At 41.6% G+C, this 26,330-nt stretch overlaps 2 protein-coding genes across 3 annotated transcripts in view; one reads left to right on the plus strand and one right to left on the minus strand.

Annotated features, from left to right (window-relative positions):
* The window catches only part of runx2a (RUNX family transcription factor 2a), a 94,067-nt gene that overhangs the window by 57,909 nt on the left and 9,828 nt on the right, over positions 1–26,330 (minus strand). For both annotated transcript variants that reach the window (XM_048530946.2, XM_048530945.2), the window contains exon 3: positions 25,148–25,252. In XM_048530946.2, the coding sequence (XP_048386903.1) occupies positions 25,148–25,252 (105 nt within the window). The remainder of the gene's footprint in view (positions 1–25,147; positions 25,253–26,330) is intronic.
* supt3h (SPT3 homolog, SAGA and STAGA complex component) overlaps positions 365–26,330 on the plus strand; it is a 637,811-nt gene continuing 611,845 nt past the window's right edge. Inside the window, exon 1 of the mRNA XM_059645430.1 lies at positions 365–385. The gene's annotated coding sequence lies outside the window, so the exon portion shown is untranslated. The remainder of the gene's footprint in view (positions 386–26,330) is intronic.

The following is a 26,330-nucleotide window of genomic DNA, read 5'->3' on the forward strand; positions in this document are numbered from 1 at the left end:
GCAACACCTGATAAGATATCAGCAGAGCTTAACACTCCAGCAAACGCACTCTCTTAATTTTGCATTGCTGAACATACATCAAACAGAGGAAGAAAGCCCTTACCAGTGCTACTTAAATAATTGCCACCTTTTTAACAGGCTACTTGGTAGTTTTTTTTTGGCTGAAGCTTTGACATTAGATGTGTTTGGCCCTTCGCCCAGTTGTTTAAAGTTGCAAAGTCTACAGGGACTGTTATGGCAGGGGTCAAAGTCATTTCTACTGACTTCAGAACTTCTGCACAAATTTCAGTTGTTTCCAGTCATGGGTACAATCAGAATCATTCTACCAGGAATGCAGTATGATTTGGAAATGAACAGGACGGAACAGGAGAAAATATTGGAAAAGGTAGGTGGGAGACTGAATCAGAGATAATAGGAACTGCAGATGCTGGAGAATCTGAGATAACAATGTGTGGAGCTGGCTGAACACAACAGGCCAAGCAGCATCAGGGGAGCAGGAAAGCTGATATTTCGGGCCTACACCCTTCATCAGAGAAAAGTCTATTCTTTTTCTGATGAAGAGTCTAGGCCCGAAACGTCAGCTTTCCTGATCCTAAGATGCTGCTTGGCCTGCTGTGTTCATCCAGCTCTACACCTTGTTATCTAGGTGGGAGACTGAAGGTGGCTTTGGCTATGGGAGTGCTGACTATGGATTGCTCCATCTCAGCTCATGACAGCAGTGGGGCATCTAGCTGACAGGCAACAGCTAGAGGACTGGAAGAATTTCAGGGATGTGAAAATGAATGTTATTTACCAGAGAGAGAACAGCAGGTTCATGCTCCCTGAAGCCATTTCCATTGTTTCTTGGCAAAGGCTCAGCAATCTTAGTAATCTATTGGAGGATGGATTGTTGGACTGCCATTAGAACCTGCAAGACACTTGCAGTTAGCTGATTGATCAAACAATAATAAGAAACAAGAGTACAATTAGGCCATTTGGCCCATCAAGCCTGGTCTGCCATTCAACATGATGATGGTTGACCCGATTATGGCCTTAACTCCACTGTTGTGCCTGTTTCCACTGAACCATGATTCCTGGTACAGCAAAGATATGTTCAATTATGTTTCAGGTTTGTGCAATAATTCCCTCACCTTATTAACTTTTAACATGATTGTTCTGTGGTCATAAAGCATTTCTGTTCATGGCCTCACTGTGATCTCCAAAATTCTCACCTGAGTTTCATCTGTCTATCTCTTTTCTACAGTGTAACATCAGGAAATAATGTTTACAAGTTGAACAGCAATATTTTACTAGTGTAACACTGATATTAGACACAGACTCACCTTGGATTCCCTGGGGTAAACAGTACTGTACAGTGCTACACAAGTACATTTCTCCCTACACTGCATTACTCAATTGCTGCCATAGAATTTACATTTACTGCAAACTCCCTTGCTGTTGCTTTCACAATCTGCATTAACAATTTTCCCATTGGCTTTTACTGGTGTGTTTTTTAAACTGGCCATTAAAACATCACGTTGCACCAAGCTATTTTGGTTGATTCACACATGTTCTTGTTTTATTTTTGTGTGAAGTGACCAGTATCTCCTCATTAAATCTTCCTGTAACTAACTTGGAATATAAGAAATGCATGAAACATCATCTTCCCAACTATTCATACATATGGGAATATTTTTGTGAGCATGCAATGAATTTTGTGGCCACTGAAAAATGCACATATTTCAAGTTCCAGCAAAATCAATTCATTTAAAATATCTTGTTTGTGGATAGTAAATTGTAATGTACTGTACCTTGTACATTGTTTGCTCAGGATTTAAACATCTGGCCATTAGCAAAGTACAGTACAGATAGAATAATTTTTAAAACACTGATGTTGCTTAAATGCTGGGGGAAAGATTCTGATATGTGAAACAAAAACAGAAAATATTGAAAACGCATCACATGTCAGTCAGCATTTGAAGAAACAACACAAATACCAAATAAAGTGATCCAATATTTCAAGTGAAGTGCTTGAATACAAAACATTGACTTTTTTTTATCTCTGTCGACTTTCTTGTTACATATTTCCAGTACTTTTTCCTACATGCTTCATGGTTTAAGTAACTTCCATTATTTAAAGATATTTCACCAGGCATTCTGATCTATAGTTTCGCTTACAATGTGAAGATTTGGATTTATTAGTTTTACCTACAACAGAAATATAATTAGAACTAAGTAGGAAGCATTCCCAAAACAAAACTCAGATTGCTAATGATGAGTAAATAATAAGAAACAATTGGGATTTATTCTTCTAAGTGATATTCAAATTTTGGATCTGATAAATTGAGGATTGGTAATCAAACACAGATTGCCACTATGCTCCTACTTTTTGTGTTAGGTCTGAGATCTGCATTTCTGGCCAGCAATTCCAATCCCAGCATCTTCAGAAAAGCGGAGCATACCTAAAATCCAATAGTTCCCTCATAATGTAGGTTGTGTAGGTAATGTGGAGTTAGGGTGACTGCAGGTTAAAGTGTTAGTGTGACAGGTGAGCAGGGTGTCGGTTGAACAGAATGCTAGTCAGAAAGGTTGCCAGGTGGGCGGCATTCCAGACAAGTAGTGTGACAGGTGGATAGCGTGATAGGTAAATGACAAAGTAGTTGGTCAGTAAAGGGGTGATGTTGGCTGGAGTTTGTCAGATTTGGCAGGGAAAGAATGGGAGCTGGGTGGGCAGGGTTCTAGTCTGGTGAGTTGATGGTGTATTGGCAGTAGGTAGGGTGTTTTGGGTCAATCAAGGAGGGTGTAGGGTCTGGCAAGAAGAAAAGATATGTCTGGCTCGCAGGTTTAGGTCAGCTCCAGCAGGGAAAGCTGAGTCCCATGGTGTGGGTGATATCATGTTTGGTTTGGCGGGTCCCTGGTCAGAACGTGTCAGCAGTCCAGGTGGCGTAATTGGACAGTCGAGACATTGTTGAGTGGATGGAGGACTAAATGGTGGATTTGGATTTTAGTTTAATAGTTGCTCAGGAGATAGCCGAGGCTTTTAATGCAGTAACATTTCCTGGGTAACTATTAACTGAAACAGAACCGTCTGAATTTTCAACTTTAATTTCCCAAAGCATTCCAGATGGAGGGAATTGCCCACCAGAATCTTCAATTTCCTGGGAAATTCCCATGGAATCTGCTAAGTTTGGGATTCAGAATGGTCCCAACACGCAACTGCGGTCTATACTTCTCCAGTGACTATTTGGCCATCAGAATTATCTGGGGTGGGGGGGGGGTGGGATAATGATATTCATGGCTCTCTACATTCACCAATATTTCACTAAAGTCCTGAGCAGTCCAGTTACCAAATCAACATTTGTAAAACAGTACTTTAAATGTTATACACAAATAACAACAGAAATTGCTGGGAAAATGCAGCAGGTCTTGCAGCTTCTGTGGAGAGAAATCAGAGTTAATGTTTTGGGTCCAGCTATACTTCTTCAGAGTTCTGGGCAATTTAGTATTGCTAATCCACCTAACATCTTTGGACTGTGGGAAGAAACCCACACAGATATGGGGAGAATGTGCAAACTCCACACAGACGGTCACCTGAGATTGGAATTGAACCCAGGTCCCTGGCTCTATAAGGCAGGGGCTAACCACTGAGCCACTGTGCTGCCCAAACATGGATTATTTTTGATTTCTCTCCAAGGATGCTACCAGACCTGCTGAGATTTTCCAGCAATTTCTATGCTTGTTTTTCTGATTTCCAGCATCCACTGTTCTTTTGGCTTTCTTTCTTTAATTGTTGAATTTGGATGTGTACTTTAACATTATTACAACTTAATACCGGCAGCCAATAAAATACTGTGAGAGTTAGCAGTTCCTGCAGAAAGACCCTTCCTGAAGCAATATTTATTAGTAGGAAATAGGACTCTCAGCACAGCTATAAATTCTAAACCATCACAAATTTGACGAAGGGCCTTCACCTGATGAAGCAGCAGCACTCCAAAAGTTTGTGATTTCAAATAAACCTGTTGCACTACAACCTGGTGTTGTGTGACTTCTGACTTTGTCCATCCCAGTTCAATATCGGCACCTCCATATCATGGTCATTTAATATGATCACGGCTGATCTCATCTCAGCCTCAAATCCAATTTCCTCCTTCATAACCTTCCAACCCATTACTAATCAAGAAGAGGGAGAGACACAGCCAATCCACTGTGGCCTTTTCTATGTTGAAGTGAAGTAGTACAAAATAATCTGTAGTCCTTTAGTTGATTTAAGAGAATTTGCTCTGGGATAAATTACTTTTATATCAGGCAAGGACTGCTGGCATTATATGAACCAGAATCTTATTGGAACCGTTAAAAGAAAGTGGTTGGAATTTCTGGGATAGTCTAGGAATTCTGGACAAACATCACTAAATTAGGGAAGTGGAAAAGAAGACGTCACGTTCCCATCCCACTACCCACAGCAAAAAGCTGGATTTCAGAAAATAAGATGGAAGGTGGTACCAACCCACTTTACAGTTTCTTGATTGGAGAACCAGCTCAGTTTTGACTTGAATTACAGACCATTTGCTTATTTATAGTGTCAGAACACAGTGAATTCTGTTATTCTTCTAGCAGAACCTTCATTTTAATCACTGTTTACAACTTGTAAGAAAGATTAAAGCTAGTCCTCGGGCTGGTCATTCAACCTTATGTTCTCCTGAAATTGATATCACAACTTTCTCATATCATGTTGTTAAAAATCACTTGATTCATTCATTTTATTGGAGGCAGCATACAGTTAATACATTAATAATACACATTAAGTAGAAGGTAAGTGATATCAGCTGTTCTTATTAATGATCAAACGTTGGCTGGTGTGAAATATTGTGCAGGGATCGAGCAATGGAAAGGGAAAGCAGCTGTTCATGATTTAGGAACTCCAGACATTTCCTATTGTGTCCTGTCATCACCTAAACTACAGTCACAAACTGCTGCACTGCTTTCTCTCCATCCAAAACACATGCTGATTTGCAGTTATTGATTACACAATGCAACAGCAATAACTCTGTTTTTTCATATTTGTTGTTTAGACATGAGCAGCAAGTTTTTACTGGATATTAAGTTTTTTGGCTGATGACTCAAAAATGTTCTCTTATGTGATTAAGCACATAGATGTCTTGAAAGTCAAAATTGTTCATGGTGAATGAAATGTGTGACTTTAAACTGAAGGTTACTGGTTTCTGTAGTTATAGCATTTTGAAATAAGACAGCAGCATACACATTCTATGTATGGAATGGAAGCAGGCCATTCAGTTCATAGAGTCCACACTGACCCTCCAAACAGCATTCTACACAGACCCACGCCACCATCCCATCCTTGTAACCCTGAATTTTTTCATGGCTAATCCACCTAGCCTGCATATTCCTGGACACTATGGGTAATTTAGCATGGCAAATCCACCTAATCTGCATATTTCTGGACAATGGGAAGAAACCAGAGCAAATGCCACACAGACTGTTGCCCAAGGCTGGAACTGAACCCATATCCCTGGTGCTGTGAGGTAGCAGTTCCAACCACCAATCCACCATATGTCTTATGTAATCTTATATTTTGTTGTATTAGCTGTACAATCAGGGCATTATAGTGACAAGTTTGCATGTTAGTGTTGGCACAACTTGTACCATTTTTAGTGACATCCGTTATTACCTACTTCCAGGACTCATTATTTCTCATTTTATGTAGAAATGAAATGGGAGCTAGGGATAAAAGTGGGATTTCAGGCTAAAGGAATCTGCTGTTGGTGTCCTGAGGAAATGATTTCTTGCATCAACATAAATTCTTGCCCAGGTGGAAGGGCTATGAGTGGAGGTGGGCAAGTTGCTATGGTAAATATTATGGTTGAGGGATAAAGAAGGCATTAGGCATCCTTGCCATGCCCAGAAGAACATTCTTGCTCCTGTGCCTCATGGCTACAGAGAAAGAAGTAAAATTGACTCAAAAAATTATATCAATACACCACTTCTATCCAAATCATCTGGCAGCATTTTGCAATAATGTCCATGATCTATGTAGCCCAGGCTTAAGAACCTGCTGAGATCTGAATAACATCACTCAATCCTGACTTGGTTCTAAACTTTTGCATTCTTCTTCACTGTAACATTTCTGAATTCAATTTTACCCTTCTCATTGTGGATTCCCTTCTTGGGATTTCGAATCCTGCTATGGCAGCTGGTGGAAAGTGAGTTCAACAAAGAATCTGAAATTAAGCGTCAAATGATAAGTATGAAACTATTATTGGGGGATAAATTATAAACTATTATAAGGGGGATAACTCATCTGGTTTGCTAATGTCCTTTATGGAAAGAAACTGCTGACCTGGCTTACATGTGACTCCAGACACACAACAATGTGATTCACTGTTACCTGCCTTTGGCAATTATGAATGGGCAATAACTGCTGCGAACCCCATCTCCCATGAATGAAAATTGCATGGTTACTGAATTGCAGCAAGGCAGTGTTCTGATTTTTTTCCTCAACTAAGTAAATTCTACAACATTTCTGGCCACTGCCACCACCTTATACTAAAGTCCTTGAAATGTCCCTAAGTTTTCGATTGCAACATTGTTAAATCAGCAAAATGGCAGTGTTTCATTCATTATTGATGCTAGCTACCTACTGCTTTCTTTTGCTGGCATCTCATCTGCCGTATTAATCACCTTCCTTATAACTTTGTCTTGTTTGAACCATTGATGCGCATATAGTTACTTAAGAAAGAAATGCTTCTTGCAAATTTACTCAATGCAATACTGCAAACTCTATTTTCATGAAAATGTTGGTTAACAAAGTGCAACAACAAAGCTACTTGGACTGCATTACAAACCATTTTGCTGTGGGTCTGTAGTTACCCAAGTATCTACAGCAATCCTGTAAATCTGCTATTGGTTCATGAAATATTGTTGCTGTTGTTAGCTAGAGAATGCTAAATCATTTGATTGAGATCACTACAGGTTTGAATTTGAATCAATTGCTTCACCAGCTCAGATAAGGGCAGTTATTTTTTTCAGCCACATTTATTGTTCAGAAACAATGCATAACAAGTCTGTAATGGATTTACAATCAAGCATCATAACTTTGAATTTGTTGAACGGAAAACAATGGTCAAATTCAAGTTCACTTCAGATTCATTGATTGGTATAAGCCTGGCATTTGTGACACAAGTGTGAAATGACTTTACGCAACACCAGCATGACTTTGGACCTGGCACATTTTGCTGGCCCAAACCCAATGCTGGTGTAAGCAGTTTATAATATTACCTGTATATCACTTCACACCAGCACATTAATTTCTCAAAGGACAACAAAAAGCAACCTCATACCAAGCATTTAATAACACATGGCAATATTGCTGCAATCCTATAAATTATTCAACAGTTCTTGTACTACTACGTAGTCCTCAGGGAATTCAATAGGCAGTCTTTCTGACTCTACACAAAGCATTAGAGTGTAACAGAGTCTGCAAACAGGATTATCTTGCTTTCTGTTACGCTGTTGCACCATTCACACCATAATGAAAAGCAGTTTATTCTGTGTACCTTGCACTGACTGCTTATTGTTTACTTTCAAACGTAATCAACATAATGGTGACAACAATAACTTCTGTGGACTGCATTGCTGTTAGGAAATGGTCAGTTCTAAATTCAGCACTGTTCTATACATTTCATAAAGTGCTGTGCTGTAGAGATGGTTATGCTAGAATTGAGGGCAATTCTGCATCGCCTGTAGTCATTACATCAAGTGCTGACGGTGAGGTAGTAAATGCCAATAAAAAGCTTTGGAAATCTAGTCTTTTAAATATGATAACTACATTTTCTATGACATTAGTTATGAAGAGAGCATGGGTTTAGTTTTATACAGACTTATCTAGATCCAGAGTCGGAAGGGGAGGATGAACGAAGATCTAACTTTAATTCATTCAGTGATAGTAGGAACTGCAAATGCTGGAGAATCTGAGATAACAAGATGTAGAGCTGGATGAACACAGCAGGCCAAGCGGCATCTCCTCTGATGCTGCTTGGCCTGCTGTGTTCATCCAGCTCTACACCTTGTTGACTTCAATTCATATTGTGCCTGGACAATCTCAGAATATCCTAGAGCACTATACAACCAATGGTGTTCTTTGAAAAGTATTTACTGTTGTAAAGTAGAAAACATGACATCTAAAATACACAAAATAATATCTGACAAACAGCAATGTAATCATGATTTGATAGAGAAATCTGTTTTCTTAATGTTGGTTAAAAGACAAGAATCAACCAGGATACCATACAGAACACCCATGGAGTCAGGAAACTGCAGATTCTGGTCTATGTTAGTGTTTATGTATGGCCCACACGCCATCTTACTCCATCTCACCCGATCAGCAAATTCTTTTGCTCTTTTCCCAGCAGAGGAACACAGTGGCACAGTGGTGAGGACTGCTGCCTCACAGCAGTTGGGGCTGAGTTCAGTTCTATCTTGGGCCACTGTCTGTGTCGAGTTTACATATTTTCTCTGTGTCCTCCGACAATCCAAAGATGTGCAGTTTAGGTGGGTTGGCCATGTTAAATTGTCTGGAATGCCCAGGGATGTGCAGGCTGGATGGGTTAGCCATGGTAAAGTTGAGGGGGGAGGAGCTGCGTCTGTGTGGGAATCTCTTCAGAGGGTCAATGCTAACTTGATAGTCTGAATAACAAAATGTGAAGCTGGATGGACACAGCAGGTCAAGCAGCATCTCAGGAGCACAAAAGCTGATGTTTCAGGCCTAGACCCTTCATCAGAGAGGGGGATGGGGAGAGGGAACTGGAATAAGTAGGGAGAGGGGGGAAGCAGACCGAAGATGGATAGAGGAGAAGATAGGTGGAGTGGATTGTATAGGTGGGGAGGTGGGGAGGGGATAGGTCAGTCCAGGGAGGACAGACAGGTCAAGGAGGTGGGATGAGGTTAGTAGGTTGGAAATGGAGGTGCGGCTTGAGGTGAGAGCAGGGGATAGGTGAGAGGAAGAACCGGTTAGGGAGGCAGGGATGAGCTGGGCTGGTTTTGGGATGCGGTGGGGGGAGGGGACGAGCTGGGCTGGTTTTGGGATGCAGTGTGGGAGGGGGAGATTTTGAAGTTTGTGAAGTCCACAGTGATACCATTGGGCTACAGGGTTCCCAAGCAGAATATGAGTTGCTGTTCCTGCAACCTTCAGGTGGCATCATTGTGGCACTGCAGGAGGCCCATGATGGACATGTCGTCTAAGGAATGGGAGGGGGAGTTAAAATGGTTCGCGATTGGGAGGCAGAAGTGTCAGAGGATGATACGTTGTCCATTTCAAGCCCTCCGACTCCCATAGCTACCTAGAATACACCTCCTCCCATCCACCTCCCTGCAAAAATTCCATCCCCTATTCCCAATTCCTTCGCCTCTGCTGCATCTGCTCCCAGAATGAGGCATTCCACTCCCGCACATCCCAGATGGCCGCGTTCTTCAAGGACTGCAACTTTCCCCCCTGCAGTGGTTGAGGACGCCCTTGACAGTGTCTTCCACATTTCCCGCAACACATCTCGCACACCCTGCCCCCGCAATAACCGCCCCCACAGGATCCCCCTCATCCTCACATACCACATCACCAACCTCCGGATACAATGCATCATCCTCCGACACTTCTGCTATGTACAATCCGACCCCACCATGCAAGACATTTTTCCATCCCCACCCTTGTCTGCCTTCTTCCACAGAGACACTCTCTCCGTGACTCCCTTGTCCGCTCCACACTCCCCTCCAACCCCACCACACCCGGCACCTTCCCCTGCAACCGCAGGAAGTGCTACACTTGCCCCAACACCTCCTCCCTCACCCCCATCCCAGGCTCCAAGATGACTTTCCATATCAAACAGATGTTCACCTGCACATCTGCCAATGTAGTACACTGTATCCACTGTACCCGGTGTGCCTTCCTCTACATTGGGGAAACCAAGCAGAGGCTTGGGGACTGCTTTGCAGAATACCTCCGCTCGGTTTGCAATAAACAGCTGCATCTCCCAGTCGCGAACCATTTTAACTCCCCCCCATTCCTTAAACGACATGTCCATCATAGGCCTCTTGCAGTGTCACAATCATGGCACACGAAGGTTGCAGGAACAGCAACTCATATTCCACTTGGGAACACTGCAGCCCAATGGTATCAATGTGGACTTAACAAGCTTCAAAATCTCCCCCTCCCCCACTGCATCCCAAAACCAGCTCAGCTCGTCTCTGATGAAGGGTCTAGGCCCGAAACGTCAGCTTTTGTGCTCCTGAGATGCTGCTTGGCCTGCTGTGTTCATCCAGCTTCACACTTTGTTATCTTGGATTCTCCAGCATCTGCAGTTCCCATTATCTTTGATAGTCTGAATAGCCTGTTTCCACACTATAGGGGTTCTATGACTTTAAATTCTATAATTTTTCTCCCAAATATACTTGTCCTGCTCCTGTAAATGCATATGTGCTATTTACCTCAACTACATTGTCGCCTCTCTATGTAAAGGCAATTCTCCTGAATCCCTCATTTGAATTAGTAGAGAATATTTTATAATTGGGTAGGTCATTTGTTCAGTTGGCTAAAGGGCTTGCATGCGGATCAGATTAAAATCAAGAGCAAAGGGTTCAATCCCATTCCAGCTGGATAGACTTGGCCCCCTCCTCCGCTCTACCTGTAATTGCATATCGCAACACTGTGGTACATAAATAATCACCAATGGCCCACCTTTGGACAAGGAAATGAAGAAAAAGTTAGATTATGACCTCTCTGAATAACGGTGAACTTACTGACACAAGTTGATGGGAAACTCTTTGTTTAAAATTCATTCATGGGTTCTGGGCCATGTTCATGTTGAAGGGTGATGACAGTAAGTTTAGAAAAATTTGAGTTAAGCGGCCTTTCTGATTAAACCCACAGATACAAAATCAAAGCTTGGACCAGAACAACCTTCTAACGTTATTAATAACTTGAACAAATATTGTGCATTGAAGACATGAGACTTTTGCAGCAATGGTCCAATTGGAAACTGTTGTTTTTTTTAAGAAAAATGACCTGTCCTCAGAGAAAAAAGGTCCGGATTTTGAGAGAGCAGAGTAACATGAACAAAAGCATTTCAATGAAACTCTGCACTACTTTGAAAAGACCACCTTTCAAAATTTTACATAGAATCCTTCAAGAATTCTGCCATGTATTATAGGAAGAGAAAGGCTGGCAAGTGGGACGAATTAATTTAGGATATCTAGTCGGCATGGACAGGTTGGACTGAAGGGTCTGTTTTCATGCTGTACAGCTCTATGACTCTATAGTGCGGGAGTGGGACACCATCTTTGCTTGCTTGTAGAATATAGTCATCATATGAGATATATTCAAAATTAGGCTCACTTATGAGTGGTAATTTCTATCACTTCAGCCTACTTGCAAAGAACTTAGAAAATCTTCTTATAAGCAAAGCTGGTGGGCACAGCAATGTCATCTTTCCAAAAATGTACACTTCCCCACAACTAAGGTTTAAAAGCCTTGGCAGAACACTTCGTAAATAAACTGTTGATTTTAAAATAAGATGCATTAGTACCACCTGTAAAACGCAACAACAGATTGTATCTTAACAGGCAGTAATAGGGAGTCATTGCAGATCAGCAAGCACAGGTGTCAGTGAAGAAACATACAGCAGAGTTTTCAATAACCTCTAGATTAGAATAATGGAAATGGAAGGCCAAGTAGGTGTGCACCACAATCATCAAATCAAGAAGTCATAAAGGCGCAGATGATCTCAGAGGAGAGAGAACATGATGAACTGAGATAGTTACACATCAGGCTGAGGGAAGAAGTGAAGATATCTTGATGAGAAAATGTTTATAATTGCTGTAAGACAAAGGACAATAGCTCTGAATTTTAAAGTGAAAGACATTGGTACAGAATTAGAACTCAAAGGAGAAGAAAGTATCTAAAGAATAGAGAGACAGACCAAGGCGACATTTCGGTGATAAAAGCCAAACCATCTGCGCTATAGTGTGTTTGGGGAAATTGACGGAAGGTATAGCCAACTGGGGAGGCTTCACTCAGAGAAAACTAATATTCTTCAGCCAGGTTTCTGGCAAGTCCATGATGTTGATGCAATCATTCACAATGAACTCATGGACAACAGGAGCCAAATGATCTCAATTTAGGCCAGAGAGGAACTGAAAGATTGCCTGATGTCAGTTTTTGATTGATTGACCAATGCTTTGAGCCATCCAAAGTTTGGTAAACTGAACTGACACCATCATTCCTTGATTTTGATGATGTGGCTGAAAGCAGGAAGCTTCTGTGGCAAGCACTTCGTGGTTAACAGAAAGCTGCTGTAGTCATTTTCCACAGTTCTTTTTCTTTTTTGTCCTGCCATAATTTTCAAGGTTCAAGAAAGCTGCAGTTCCGTTAGGCTATTTCTAGTACAGGAAACATTTGCAAGATAAACCTTCTTCACACTTGTATAAAATTAACTAAACCTGTCACAATTCTACCACCATAAGAACGTAACTCCTTGCTAGCATGTTAGACAAGCCAAGGAGCAATGCATATTTAAAACTCTCCATCTTAATGAAAAACATTGTTTCACAAAACTTTTAATTTCTGCAATATGAAGTGAAGCATAAAGATCCCTCAACAATTTCCAAGATAAATGGCCTAGATCTTCCAGTCTCCGAGTAACTGGAGACCTGAGGAACCCTGGAAAATGTCAGGAGCATGTGTAAGTTCTAATATACAAAATATATGAGAAGTACCCAAATAGATACATGGTTGAAACATCTGATGGGCAATTACTCGGCAGCTTGGTGCCTCTGAACAAATCCCTCACACTCAATTAGAGGTGGATAATTCAGAGATTTCTGACTAACTTAGCTGAATAATTAGTTGGGTAAAGCTAAATGACTAAAGTCTTCTTTAACTCCTGCCTAACTTCAAAACTGAGCCCCCTGTCACTCACACTGTCCAACTTTATGGACATCCAGCAACCAACCCCCAGTAGACTCTGCATCAGGCTTGGCCCATCTCTCCTCTTCAAACTCAGCTCTGTTCTGACTTAGCATCATCCTCAACAGCCCTCTACCCACCATTCTCAAACCAACCACACAATGTCTCTTAGGATTCAGGCTTAACCTCACCTCACTTCCCCATCACTCCAGATATGACTCAAAGCCCACCCCACGCCACCCAAACGGCAAAGCTGAGCCGGCCACCCACCCCTTCCAGTCCCAACCTCCCAATTTCCAAATCTGAGCACCTCCTTTGCACTTCCCACCCATTCCAACTTGACCCACTTTAGACCCTGTCTCCTGTAGCCAACATTATTCTGTCAACCGAAACCTTTGACTGACGCTGACGCAGAATCCTTGAACCAACTTCTTCTGACTCCACCCTGTCCTAAATACAAAAGACCACACCTTGGCCCCAGACTTCACACACTCCAAAACACCTAGTTACAACCTGGCCCCACAAACCCCAAGACCTCACTCACCACAGCTGACACCCACATTGAAACTCTATCCTCTCAACTGGCCTGTGCCCCAAAGCCTCACATTGCTGATGTCTGAGCCCCTTGCCCACTGGCCACCATACCCATTGATCCACACGTCAACTACCCTTCATGCACCAGAAATCCTATTCTCATATCCACCTGCACCAACTCACTTATTTTTTAACACAAGAAAGCCAAGGTTAAATGACTCCTTTTAAAAGATGAATTCATTTGCTTTGGGAGACACGTATCCATAAGTGAAGGGAACCTTTTAAAATTAACATTTTTTGTAACTAACAAAGACGGAGGGCACATAAAGAAGGGAAACCAGTTTATGTTTCTTCACCTGGGAGCTAAATAACAAATTGGAGAATCTTGCTTGGGGAATGGTTGTAACAGGATAAAAGTGTATTGTTTGTTCTGCCCAGGTTTGGAAATGTAGCTTCTGACACTGATGGGCAGATTTGGGGCAATGGGTTCATTGGGAAGAAATATATTCCCATATTCCAATAAATGTCTACTCCTTAGAAATACATATATTCTGTCCTCCACTTAGATTATGCTCCCCGTGTCTTGTTTTCATGGATTTTCCCTCAGTACAACTGGCCAATTGTCTGCTGATAACACTTATGATTAATATCTAGTCTTTATCTATATTACTCCTCTAATACCATTAGCACTCCCTTCACTTTTTACTTTGGGCTATCTTCACCATCTGTTTCGCTTGTTCCTCATTCCCTGCTTTTCCTCCACCAATCACTTTGCAGTGCCCTTCAATTTCAAAGAAGTCATATTGAATTTCAAACAATAACTGTCTCTTTCTCCGCAGATGCTGCCAATCCACTGTTTCTCCAGCACTTTCTGTTTTATCTCACAAGACGTGTCCTTGCTCGTTATTTTGGGGTAAATTTAGTATTGCCAGGATTCCACGGGGGTGCTGCACTCAAGGTGAGCAGAGGAGAGTATCAGTGCTTGGTCTTAGACACCCTCTTTTAAGCATGGTTCCCATTGGGAGTATGAAGCTGATGCATTTAAACTCATGCTGCCTGTCTATAAATGAACAAGAAAGCATTTGCAGCACATTTGTGTATGAAAGCTGTTATCTGTTCCAGGAATTATACTCATGAATTGCTTCACTAGAAATGCATATTTTAGCTTGTATATCATTTAATAGCACAAGAAAAATAGCTTTAATTACCTGACATTAAAGGATGTAATTGCAGACATACTATTTAAAGCCCTATTATACTAACGAATTCAAACAAAACCAGAAGTGAATGGTATTGGTATGTCTACGCAATGCACTCAGTTCTGTTCTATTGGAGTACACAAATTTTCATTTTCAATAAGAACATAAGAACTAGGAGCAGGCGTAGGCCCATCGAGCCTGCTCCACCATTCAATAAGATCATGGTTGATCTTCTTGTGGACTCCAATCCATTTACCCGCGTTCTCACTGTATCCCTTAATTCCTTTATTGTTCAAAATAAAATCTATCTTAGCTTTAAAAACGTTTATTGAAGTAGCATCAACTGCTTCACTGGGCAAGGAATTCCATAGATTAACAATCCTCTGGGTGAAGAAGTTCCTTCTCAATTCAGTCCTAAATCTGCTCCCTCTAACCTTGAGGCTATGCCCTCTTGTCCTAGCTTCACCTGCCAGTGGAAACATCCTCTCTACTTCTATCTTATCTATTCCCTTCATATTTTTATGTTTCTATAAGATCTCTACTCAATCTTCTGAATTCCAATGAATATAATCCCAATCTACTCAGTCTCTCCTCATAAACCAACCCCCTCAACTCCGGAATCAACCTAGTGAACCTCCTCTGCACCCCCTCCAGTGCCAGTACATCCTTTCTCAAGTAAGGAGACCAAAACTGCACGGAGTACTCCAGGTGTCATTTTTGTAACTTCTGAGAGGATCTCTGCCTTATGTCATATGTTAATCATTAAAAATAAAATGAAATGCAAATCAAACAAACAAAAACAAAATTGCTAAACATTGACACAAAGCAATAATAATGATAGAAAAGTAAAAGTGCTTTTGTCTGTGAACATAGTTTAATCTTTCCCATGTGTTGTTTCTGTTTTTTGGTTGATCCTCTTGAAAATTAAAATCTATGTTATTCAAGTTCTATCTATTCTTAAATTTAATGACAAACTGTCAATTGTTACAAAATCTTGCATGTTCTATTTGCCTTTTAATTGCATAATCACAATTATCTGGAAGATGGCATTTTGATATTTAATTTGAGTTATTTAACGCAGTAACTCATTTTGTAATTGATGACCTGATAATTTATTTCAGAAGTTGATTCTGAATAAAACACTTTTATGCACTTTTTCAGAAGCAATGGCAACACTTTAAGTACTCTGGGTCAATACATCAGTGAGACAGACGATTGTGCAAGCAACTAGCTCTAGATGTGTCACTTTTGCCCTGACTAACTCTTTAATCATAGAAAGGTTAAGAGACTGAAAAAAAAGCCATCTAGAAATTCATCTGCTAGTTATTTTTGAACAAAGCAATGAAATCCTTTAACAAAGCTGAATCAAAGCTCAATGAGGATAAAGTTCAAAGTTAAACACAGCAATTATGAGATGGAGGAGTTTTTAATCTTTTAGCGCATGATGGTCATATGTTTCCAAGAGGGAGTGCCAGATGCTTTCTCTTTAAAAAAACACCTGTGATGTAATACTGCTTACTTGGAAGCAGACGGTGGAAAAAAATCTGCTACTGACATGTGATTTAAAAAGATCAACTGTCAACAGCTGGAAAGCTGATCTTCGAACACACTGGAAATTGTGACATTTTGTGAGCACAGCACACTGCAGCTTTAATTCAGAAAGGAAAGCACCTTGCAAAATCTTGGCATTCTGAAAGCAATGTCCAATTCCCTTTTCCCAGCTCAGTTTGCATGATTGTTTGATAGCGAAAGAAAATAGTCATACTACATTGGCTGAACAGCTCAATAACACCAGTGACACACCACATTAATATCATCTTCCACAAGTCACAATGATGAGCTGGTCCTTTTTTTAGTGCACAATTTGAAACTCTTACAACTGAAACTGGTGGAGCTACCTGGTGTTTAAACAAAATAATAAAAAAGGCAAGTTCTCTGGGCATCTGCAATTTGACCATCTACAGGTATGGATGTCAATCCCATTCCAAGTCCTGGTGACAGTGAATTGTCTCGATATTTTTAATCAACCTTCTCATACATACTCTGGAGCAGGTGGAACTTAGAACACTTGCCCTCTGGTCTGAGGTATGGACACCAACACTGTGCCACAAGAGTCCCCAGGTCAATTGTCAATTTAATATGAGTGCATTGGAAGAATCCACCTCTAATTACTTGTGAAAGAGACAGCAATATGCTTCCTCTGAAAAGGGGCAAATGGCTCGGTAGCCTTACTTCTCATGAGAATTGAAACCTTTTCTGGGGTATTAGTTTGACAACTAGTTCCCACATACTATACACCCACCCCACTGCAAATGGACTTTAAAAAAGGGACAGATTCCATGTGGAACTGGATTCCATCCCCTGTTTTTGCTCTTTTAACTACAGACTTTCTCCAGCTGTGTCAAGGCCGGGGTAAGAACTTGACATGTGAAAGTGATATTGTTCAAAAATAGCCCGAATTCCAACTAGCTCCAACACACCCCTACCATTGAACTTCCCATTCCCACTTGCTAGCTTCCATGTTGTTCTCATTGGGTTCAGTTGGAAATTAGTTGTACAGGTGATGGAGACCTGAAGTTAAAATAGCCCAAGCTTTAATGTTAATAAAATGTGAGGCTGGATGAACACAGCAGGCCAAGCAGCATCTCAGGAGCACAAAAGCTGACGTTTCGGGCCTAGACCCTTCATCAGAGAGGGGGATGGGGGGAGGGAACTGGAATAAATAGGGAGAGAGGGGGAGGCGGACCGAAGATGGAGAGTAAAGAAGATAGGTGGAGAGGGTGTAGGTGGGGAGGTAGGGAGGGGATAGGTCAGTCCAGGGAAGACGGACAGGTCAAGGAGGTGGGATGAGGTTAGTAGGTAGCTGGGGGTGCGGCTTGGGGTGGGAGGAAGGGATGGGTGAGAGGAAGAACCGGTTAGGGAGGCAGAGACAGGTTGGACTGGTTTTGGGATGCAGTGGGTGGGGGGGGAAGAGCTGGGCTGGTTGTGTGGTGCAGTGGGGGGAGGGGATGAACTGGGCTGGTTTAGGGATGCAGTGGGGGAAGGGGAGATTTTGAAACTGGTGAAGTCCACATTGATACCATATGGCTGCAGGGTTCCCAGGCGGAATATGAGTTGCTGTTCCTGCAACCTTCGGGTGGCATCATTGTGGCAGTGCAGGAGGCCCATGATGGACATGTCATCAAGAGAATGGGAGGGGGAGTGGAAATGGTTTGCGACTGGGAGGTGCAGTTGTTTGTTGCGAACTGAGCGGAGGTGTTCTGCAAAGCGGTCCCCAAGCCTCCGCTTGGTTTCCCCAATGTAGAGGAAGCCGCACCGGGTACAGTGGATGCAGTATACCACATTGGCAGATGTGCAGGTGAACCTCTGCTTAATGTGGAATGTCATCTTGGGGCCTGGGATGGGGGTGAGGGAGGAGGTGTGGGGACAAGTGTAGCATTTCCTGCGGTTGCAGGGGAAGGTGCCGGGTGTGGTGGGGTTGGAGGGCAGTGTGGAGCGAACAAGGGAGTCACGGAGAGAGTGGTCTCTCCGGAAAGCAGACAGGGGAGGGGATGGAAAAATGTCTTGGGTGGTGGGGTCGGATTGTAAATGGCGGAAGTGTCGGAGGATAATACGTAGTATCCGGAGGTTGGTAGGGTGGTGTGTGAGAACGAGGGGGATCCTCTTGGGGCGGTTGTGGCGGGGGCGGGGTGTGAGGGATGTGTCGCGGGAGATGCGGGAGACGCGGTCAAGGGCGTTCTCAATCACCGTGGGGGGAAAGTTGCGGTCCTTAAAGAACTTGGACATCTGGGATGTGCGGGAGTGGAATGTCTTATCGTGGGAGCAGATGCGGCGGAGGCGGAGGAATTGGGAATAGGGGATGGAATTTTTGCAGGAGGGTGGGTGGGAGGAGGTGTATTCTAGGTAGCTGTGGGAGTCGGTGGGCTTGAAATGGACATCAGTAAGGTTAATCAGTAGGTTACGTGGAACAGTCCATCTTCCGCACCTACACAGGCCCCAAACCCCACCTCTTCCTCCGGTACATTGATGACTGTATCGGCGCCGCCTCTGGCTCCCCAGAGGAGCTCGAACAGTTCATCCACTTCACCAACACCTTCCACCCCAACCTTCAGTTCACCTGGGCCATCTCCAGCACATCCCTCACCTTCCTGGACCTCTCAGTCTCCATCTCAGGCAACCAGCTTGTAACTGATGTCCATTTCAAGCCCACCGACTCCCACAGCTACCTAGAATACACCTCCTCCCACCCACCCTCCTGCAAAAATTCCATCCCCTATTCCCAATTCCTCCGCCTCCGCCGCATCTGCTCCCACGATAAGACATTCCACTCCCGCACATCCCAGATGTCCAAGTTCTTTAAGGACCGCAACTTTCCCCCCACGGTGATTGAGAACGCCCTTGACCGCGTCTCCCGCATCTCCCGCGACACATCCCTCACACCCCGCCCCCGCCACAACCGCCCCAAGAGGATCCCCCTCGTTCTCACACACCACCCTACCAACCTCCGGATACTACGCATTATCCTCCGACACTTCCGCCATTTACAATCCGACCCCACCACCCAAGACATTTTTCCATCCCCTCCCCTGTCTGCTTTCCGGAGAGACCACTCTCTCCGTGACTCCCTTGTTCGCTCCACACTGCCCTCCAACCCCACCACACCCGGCACCTTCCCCTGCAACCGCAGGAAATGCTACACTTGTCCCCACACCTCCTCCCTCACCCCCATCCCAGGCCCCAAGATGACATTCCACATTAAGCAGAGGTTCACCTGCACATCTGCCAATGTGGTATACTGCATCCACTGTACCCGGTGCGGCTTCCTCTACATTGGGGAAACCAAGCGGAGGCTTGGGGACCGCTTTGCAGAACACCTCCGCTCAGTTCGCAACAAACAACTGCACCTCCCAGTCGCAAACCATTTCCACTCCCCCTCCCATTCTCTTGATGACATGTCCATCATGGGCCTCCTGCACTGCCACAATGATGCCACCCGAAGGTTGCAGGAACAGCAACTCATATTCCGCCTGGGAACCCTGCAGCCATATGGTATCAATGTGGACTTCACCAGTTTCAAAATCTCCCCTTCCCCCACTGCATCCCTAAACCAGCCCAGTTCATCCCCTCCCCCCACTGCACCACACAACCAGCCCAGCTCTTCCCCCCCACCCACTGCATCCCAAAACCAGTCCAACCTGTCTCTGCCTCCCTAACCGGTTCTTCCTCTCACCCATCCCTTCCTCCCACCCCAAGCCGCACCCCCAGCTACCTACTAACCTCATCCCACCTCCTTGACCTGTCCGTCTTCCCTGGACTGACCTATCCCCTCCCTACCTCCCCACCTACACCCTCTCCACCTATCTTCTTTACTCTCCATCTTCGGTCCGCCTCCCCCTCTCTCCCTATTTATTCCAGTTCCCTCCCCCCATCCACCTCTCTGATGAAGGGTCTAGGCCCGAAACGTCAGCTTTTGTGCTCCTGAGATGCTGCTTGGCCTGCTGTGTTCATCCAGCCTCACATTTTATTATCTTGGAATCTCCAGCATCTGCAGTTCCCATCATCTCTGATACTATTTTAACCAAGCTTTAATGTTGTTGAGTGCCACTGGGCAAAAGCAAACTATAAACCCTATTAGTTGAGTGAAAATGTGAGATGTCACTGGGTGGGGAGGAGGTTGGTCAGTGGAGAGGTTACAAACTTGAACATACATCTTTTCATACAAGTCTAGGACAAAGATTTTGCTCTGAATTTGATTTGTTATTGCCTTAATTATTTGTACTCATAACATGCTGAATATTCTGTCTATCCGGCTCCCACGCATATTGCAGACTGTCTTAAGGAATATTTATGTGATCAGCTGATAGGTACCATTTAAATGGATCCAGCAACGATTTACACAACTACATTCTTGCCCACTACGCAAGGGAGTTGCAAAAATCCAGACTAATCATTCACTGCTGAGTTTTTGATGTCACATTGGAACTTGAGCTTTTGGAAAGTAATTTTGCTTTGGTTCTAAAAGACACTCCCCACAGGAAACATTGTTGCAACAAGCCAGGCAGAGACAGTTGATGGGGTGAGCTGTCCAAAAGATTCAAATACAATTTTTTGTACCAGTAGCTTTTTTAAGTTTGCATACACTAAAGTGTTTTCGCATTTTGCTCTTTCCACCCATCCAAACAGTTCACGTAGTATCACAATTTTTTGAATGCTTACCATCTACGATTATTCATGCTTAAATACAAACTGCAAATTATAATTTATTGTATAACATAATTTATTTATTCAACTAATTATATGTCTAAAATAATTGTTATACTTCAATGTCAAAGGGTCATCCTAACAGCAAATCAAAATGGGCAACAGAATATTCTCACACTTTATCATTGTACAAACTCCTTAAATTAGCAGGAGGTCAAGCGAACCTTTCTGTTTTCAGAACAACATGGTAGTTAATAAATCATCATCTCTGAATTATTTAGCGAATACTATATGTGATAATATTGCCTATGAATAGATTGAAGCTGTATGACTTGATGAAACTAACCATTTACCTCATGCTCAGCAAGAATTCCATTCTGTTCTTGGTAATCCCTAGTTCTCCTATGCACTTGCTTCCAAAGAGGAGGTACTCAACCTCAGAATCATTACACTCAGTCCTTCACATCATATGTCATCATTCCTGGAGCCAGAATTACATAATTTTCTTCTGTTTTTGTATAGCAAGAAAAAAAATGCCAATGGCACAGAGCAAATCAAAACACCTTCTTGCATCCTGCATCAACTACTACAATGAAAATAGCAAAGAAAGGACCTTCATATAAAATAGAATCATTAGATCAACAGCATAGTCCACAGAAGTTTTGATGAAGAGATAGCACTATGAAAGATTGCGATTTCAAGTAAACCTGTTGGATTATGACCTAGTGTTGTGTGGCTTCAAGATTTGTATGTTTATGTGGAGCAGTCCAATACTTGTTAGTTATGCTTATGTTTGGTCTGGACCACGTCAACAACATAGCATGTAGCAATTCCAGAATCACCTGCTCTAAATTGCCAATTATACAGCACTTAAACGCATTCACATTATCTCTCATGAATGCCCTGACTATTGCTCTAGAGGTCTTATACTTCAGAACTGCTTTCTCAATCATAGAAATTCTGCCAGCTTACACATTTTGTTGAAGGAGATAATAGTGAGAAGAGCAAAGTTGTTGATATACTGTTAAATTCTTTAGAGCCACAAAAAATGTCTTGACGTTTTTTTAATCTGTTGCAGAAGTTCAGTGCTCAATGGCTAAAACATAAAACGGCCATTGATATTATGCTTATCATTTGATTTTACCATGACAATCCGAGCAGATATTCCATTCACATCTGATTGTGATGGTCTACTCATGTGTGAATGACAAATAAATAAAATCTTATACATATTCAATATTTAATATAACATCTATTCTACCCAGCCATCTTTAGTTTATTGCAGGCTGACAAGTGCTATTCAATTGGTATGCCTATCATATTTGAGGCTTGCATGTCTTTTTGATAATTAATTCCACTGCTGGAATCTTTCCCATATAAAGCTAAAACCCAAGCACTATTAATGAAGAAAGGTTTCAGTTCAGAAAAAAACTGCATTTGCATGGAAATAAGGGCAGTTTGAAAATGCTCTTTCCTCTATTGCTACTGGTATTGATGATAAAGCTACCATGGTTGATTTTATAATCCAGTGATTTTGATGGGAAGTGGTATTCCTTGCAAACACCAACCACCTCTGGAAGTACCCAATCAGGGAAGAATTTTCCTGAAACTGTAGTGGTGATTTTAAATTCCACAATTTGCTGCTGCGGGATTCAGGCCCTATTCCTCAGAACATTACATGAGTGTCTAGATTAACAGTCCAGCAATAAAACTACTAGGCTGTCGCCTCCCTTAATTTACTTCGGTAACAACTGTTGTTTTAAGAACAAAACTGGAAATGTATCTCCCTCAGAAGGAAATCTGGAAACATATCTATCCTGTTGGCTTGTACATAGAAATATCTAAGTAAAAATGAAAAATGAAGCGCACGGAAGAAGTTGAAATGATTCTCATGCTCTCCCTTTCTTCACATGTTTGTATACAGTACGTTTGTTTCTGCGAGTATACACTAATGTTTGTTATTAATTTTTTAACACCATTCTGCATCACAGTATATTTAATCAATGGTTTTCTTCCCTGACATTGCTTCTCTTTTTGTGGATTACTTCTTTTATCTTCTTTTATTGCTTCTCATGTACAATTTTTCTCCTGTTGTTTACCTTATTTTGTTTTCCTCACTCTTCCTTTCATCAACCTACAGTAAGCAGTACAGGTGATATTAATAGATTTCAAGCTATATGAAAAAGCTGATGGAATGCATAGGTGAAATTCTCCACAGCAAAGTGTGGTCAGAAGAAAGACGAGAAACAATTTAAAAAATCAAAAATTTGAAGGAAATTCAAAAACAGTTACGTTGTATTTACATACAAGTGTTTGAAAATGATAGTTGCTAAAACAGACAGAATTTTTGGCTTTAAAAATATAGGCACTAAGTACAAAAGTCCGAAAGCTATGTTAAACACATGAGGTATTAGTTTGGCCACAGCTGGGACATCATGTTCAATTCTGGGCATACTTTAGGAAAGACGTGAAACCTTTGGAGAGAGCACTGGAGAGATTTATTGGAATGATTCCAAGGATGAAGAATTATCATTATGTTTTTGGATGAGGTTGTTCTCCTTGATGCAGAGAACACTTTGATATAAATTTTCTGAAGTGTTTAACATCATTAAGGATTGAGATAAAATAATGTGATTGGCTAAAGAACCTGAGGACACATGAGAATAGTATTTTTAAGCGCTGAATGGAGAACATTTGGAATGCACTTCTTGAACAGGAGTGTGGAGACAGATTTAATTATAGCTTTGAAAAGGAAGTTAAATAAGCATTTGAAAGCGAGAAGTATTCCTGGGAATGTGAGGAAACAATCTGGAAGCTAGATTGACTAGATTGCTCTTGAAATGAACGGTGCAGACTCAAGGGGCTGAGTGGTCTCCTCTGTACTGAACTGTTCCTTACTTCTCTAAACGCATATTTTACTCTGTTTACTTTAAATGTTTAAAATTTGGAATGTGAACTAACTAGACATGAATGTTTTTGATTAACTAATGGTCAGTACTGAAGCACAATACCATTTCAAAACATGCTTAGGTTATGTAAACTGTAACAAGTAGAATCATCATGTACATTCTCATTGCTTTCTAAATGAGATTAACAGCCCTTTTGATCCATAGATTTTGAAAATGAAGACAAAAATATTACACAAATTACTTTGTCCTGGATATCTTTTCTGAGCTGTGAAGGCACTGAATTCTACGTTAAAATGGTTATATAACAGTAATGTGACTATTGTTCATCAAAAATGTCAAGTGACTGCTCCTCCAAAGTACTGAGATTTATGATAGATTGGTGGCCATTTGGTAGCTATCCAAAAATGTCAGAATTAATTATTTTGTAGATTCAGGGATATTGTAATGAGCTAACAAGGAGACGTGTCAACATTTACATTAAATTTAAAATAATTATGATTCATGTGCCACAAGATGGCACAATACTCTGCTGCCTTACACAAATGGCTATTATTCAATACAAGGGCGATATAATGAATTATGTCACTCATGAGATTGTGTTGGCTAGGATCAGCCAACTGAGCACAGATTGGGATTTCTGGTCAGTAAACTTTACATATTAGCACCAAATTGTAGGAAATTTCAACGTCATAGTTTAGTGGCAATTTTGTTGACTATTGTTCATCAGCATTGGAGAATGCTTAAGCACATTCACAGGAATATGAGGAAACAATGGGGAAACTAGACTAACTGGAATGCTCTTGAAATGGTTAGTGCAGACTCAAAGACACAGCCTTATCAGACAGTTTCTAGTCATCATCTTGAGACATGGGTTGCCACATACCTTGAATAAAAATTGTTTTGAACTTGACTAGAATATCTTGAGTAAACTGAGATCCAGCGGAATCATTGATTTTAAAATGGTTAATGATTTGAAAATGATTAAAGTTGAGCTATTCATTTATCAAATCTCATACCTGAGGTGAAATATTAATGGGAGAGGGATACAACTTGTTTAAGATAATTTCCAAAACAATTTAATAGATCAGCTTAAACACAAGAAGAACTTAAATTTGTCATAATCTAAATTAATTTAACAGTTTTTTGTGATGTTAAAGTAAACAAAGTTAATCTAAGGGACTTTTGGCATTCTCAACAGACCCATAAATTGTCTTATGGTTGAGGTACCATAAAGAAGCTCAATTCATTGTTCTTCTGACATGACAATTTTTTTTAAAATTTCTAATCATCTAATCAAAAAAAAATAATTGTTGCTGTATAAATCATATAAGTAATGAACACAGGAAAGTGCCACTTACTTCTTGGTTCTCTAGGACCATCCACTGTAACCTTTATAGCTCTGTGATAAGTGGCCACTTGAGGTGGGTTTGTGAATACCGTAATTGTCAATGTAAAACTTTTACCTGAAAAATATAGTGAAGATTAATTTTACTTAATATGTGGCCATTACACCCAAGCTTCCAAACAAACAATTATTGTACACACTGTTCTGTAGCATCATGATGATGCAGACTTCAATAACTTGGTGTAGAGTCACTGATCATTGCATCTTGAGGTGAGCTTTTACAAAAGTGACTTACTTACTAAACGTAACATTTTGGGATGATTTTATGGGATGATATGGTCTCCATCCCCCTTCCCCCAGTTAAAACATTTGGGGGAGGGGTAGCAGTCTACCCAGGCACAACTGCAACTTAAGGCTGGGAGCTGTATTTTACCTAGAAAAGAGATTTTTTTTCATTCATTCATGGGATGAGGGCATCGCTGTCTTGGCCAGTATTTTTTGCTCAAGGCCAATTAAGAGTCAACCACCTTGCTGCGGGTCTGGAGTCACACGTAGGCGAGATTAGGTAAGGATGGCTGTTTGCTTCCCTAAATGGCATTAGTGAAGCAGATGAGTTTTTCCTGATAATCATCAATGGATTCAGGATAATGATTAGACTCTTAATTACAGTTTTTTTCACTGGATTCAAATTTCACCATCTGTCATGGTGGGATTCAAACCCAGGTCCCTGGAATATTCCTGGATTTCTGAATTAACAGTCAAGCAATAATACCACTCAGCCATTGCCTCCCACTTCTGCCATGTCAGGGTATTAATTGGAATGAAAGGTCTTAATAGGTCCAAGGGAAGTGGAGGGCTACCACCTTACTGCCATAAGATTTCAGACAGGTCAGAGAAAGCATGTATGCGGTAGGAAGACCCACCATTGGGTTTTGCCATGCCTCTCAGCTGCCATAACAACTGACAGAGGAGTAGAAAAATCCAGCCCTTTAACACCAAAGTCTTTGTACTAATATTGGTGAGTGTATGCTTTATAGTTGTTACTTGCAGAAAATGTTATCATACAAAATAGGGGTTGTGACCAACAATTGTTTTATAGCTAATATTAACTAACATTTTAATGTTAGTAAAAACTACTCAGTCTCCTGTGGCATGAACTTTTGTCAAAAAGTCTTTTCTTGTTCATTGATATGAGA

The sequence above is a fragment of the Stegostoma tigrinum genome, chromosome 4, assembly GCF_030684315.1.
Source record: "Stegostoma tigrinum isolate sSteTig4 chromosome 4, sSteTig4.hap1, whole genome shotgun sequence".
Lineage (NCBI taxonomy): Eukaryota > Metazoa > Chordata > Chondrichthyes > Orectolobiformes > Stegostomatidae > Stegostoma > Stegostoma tigrinum.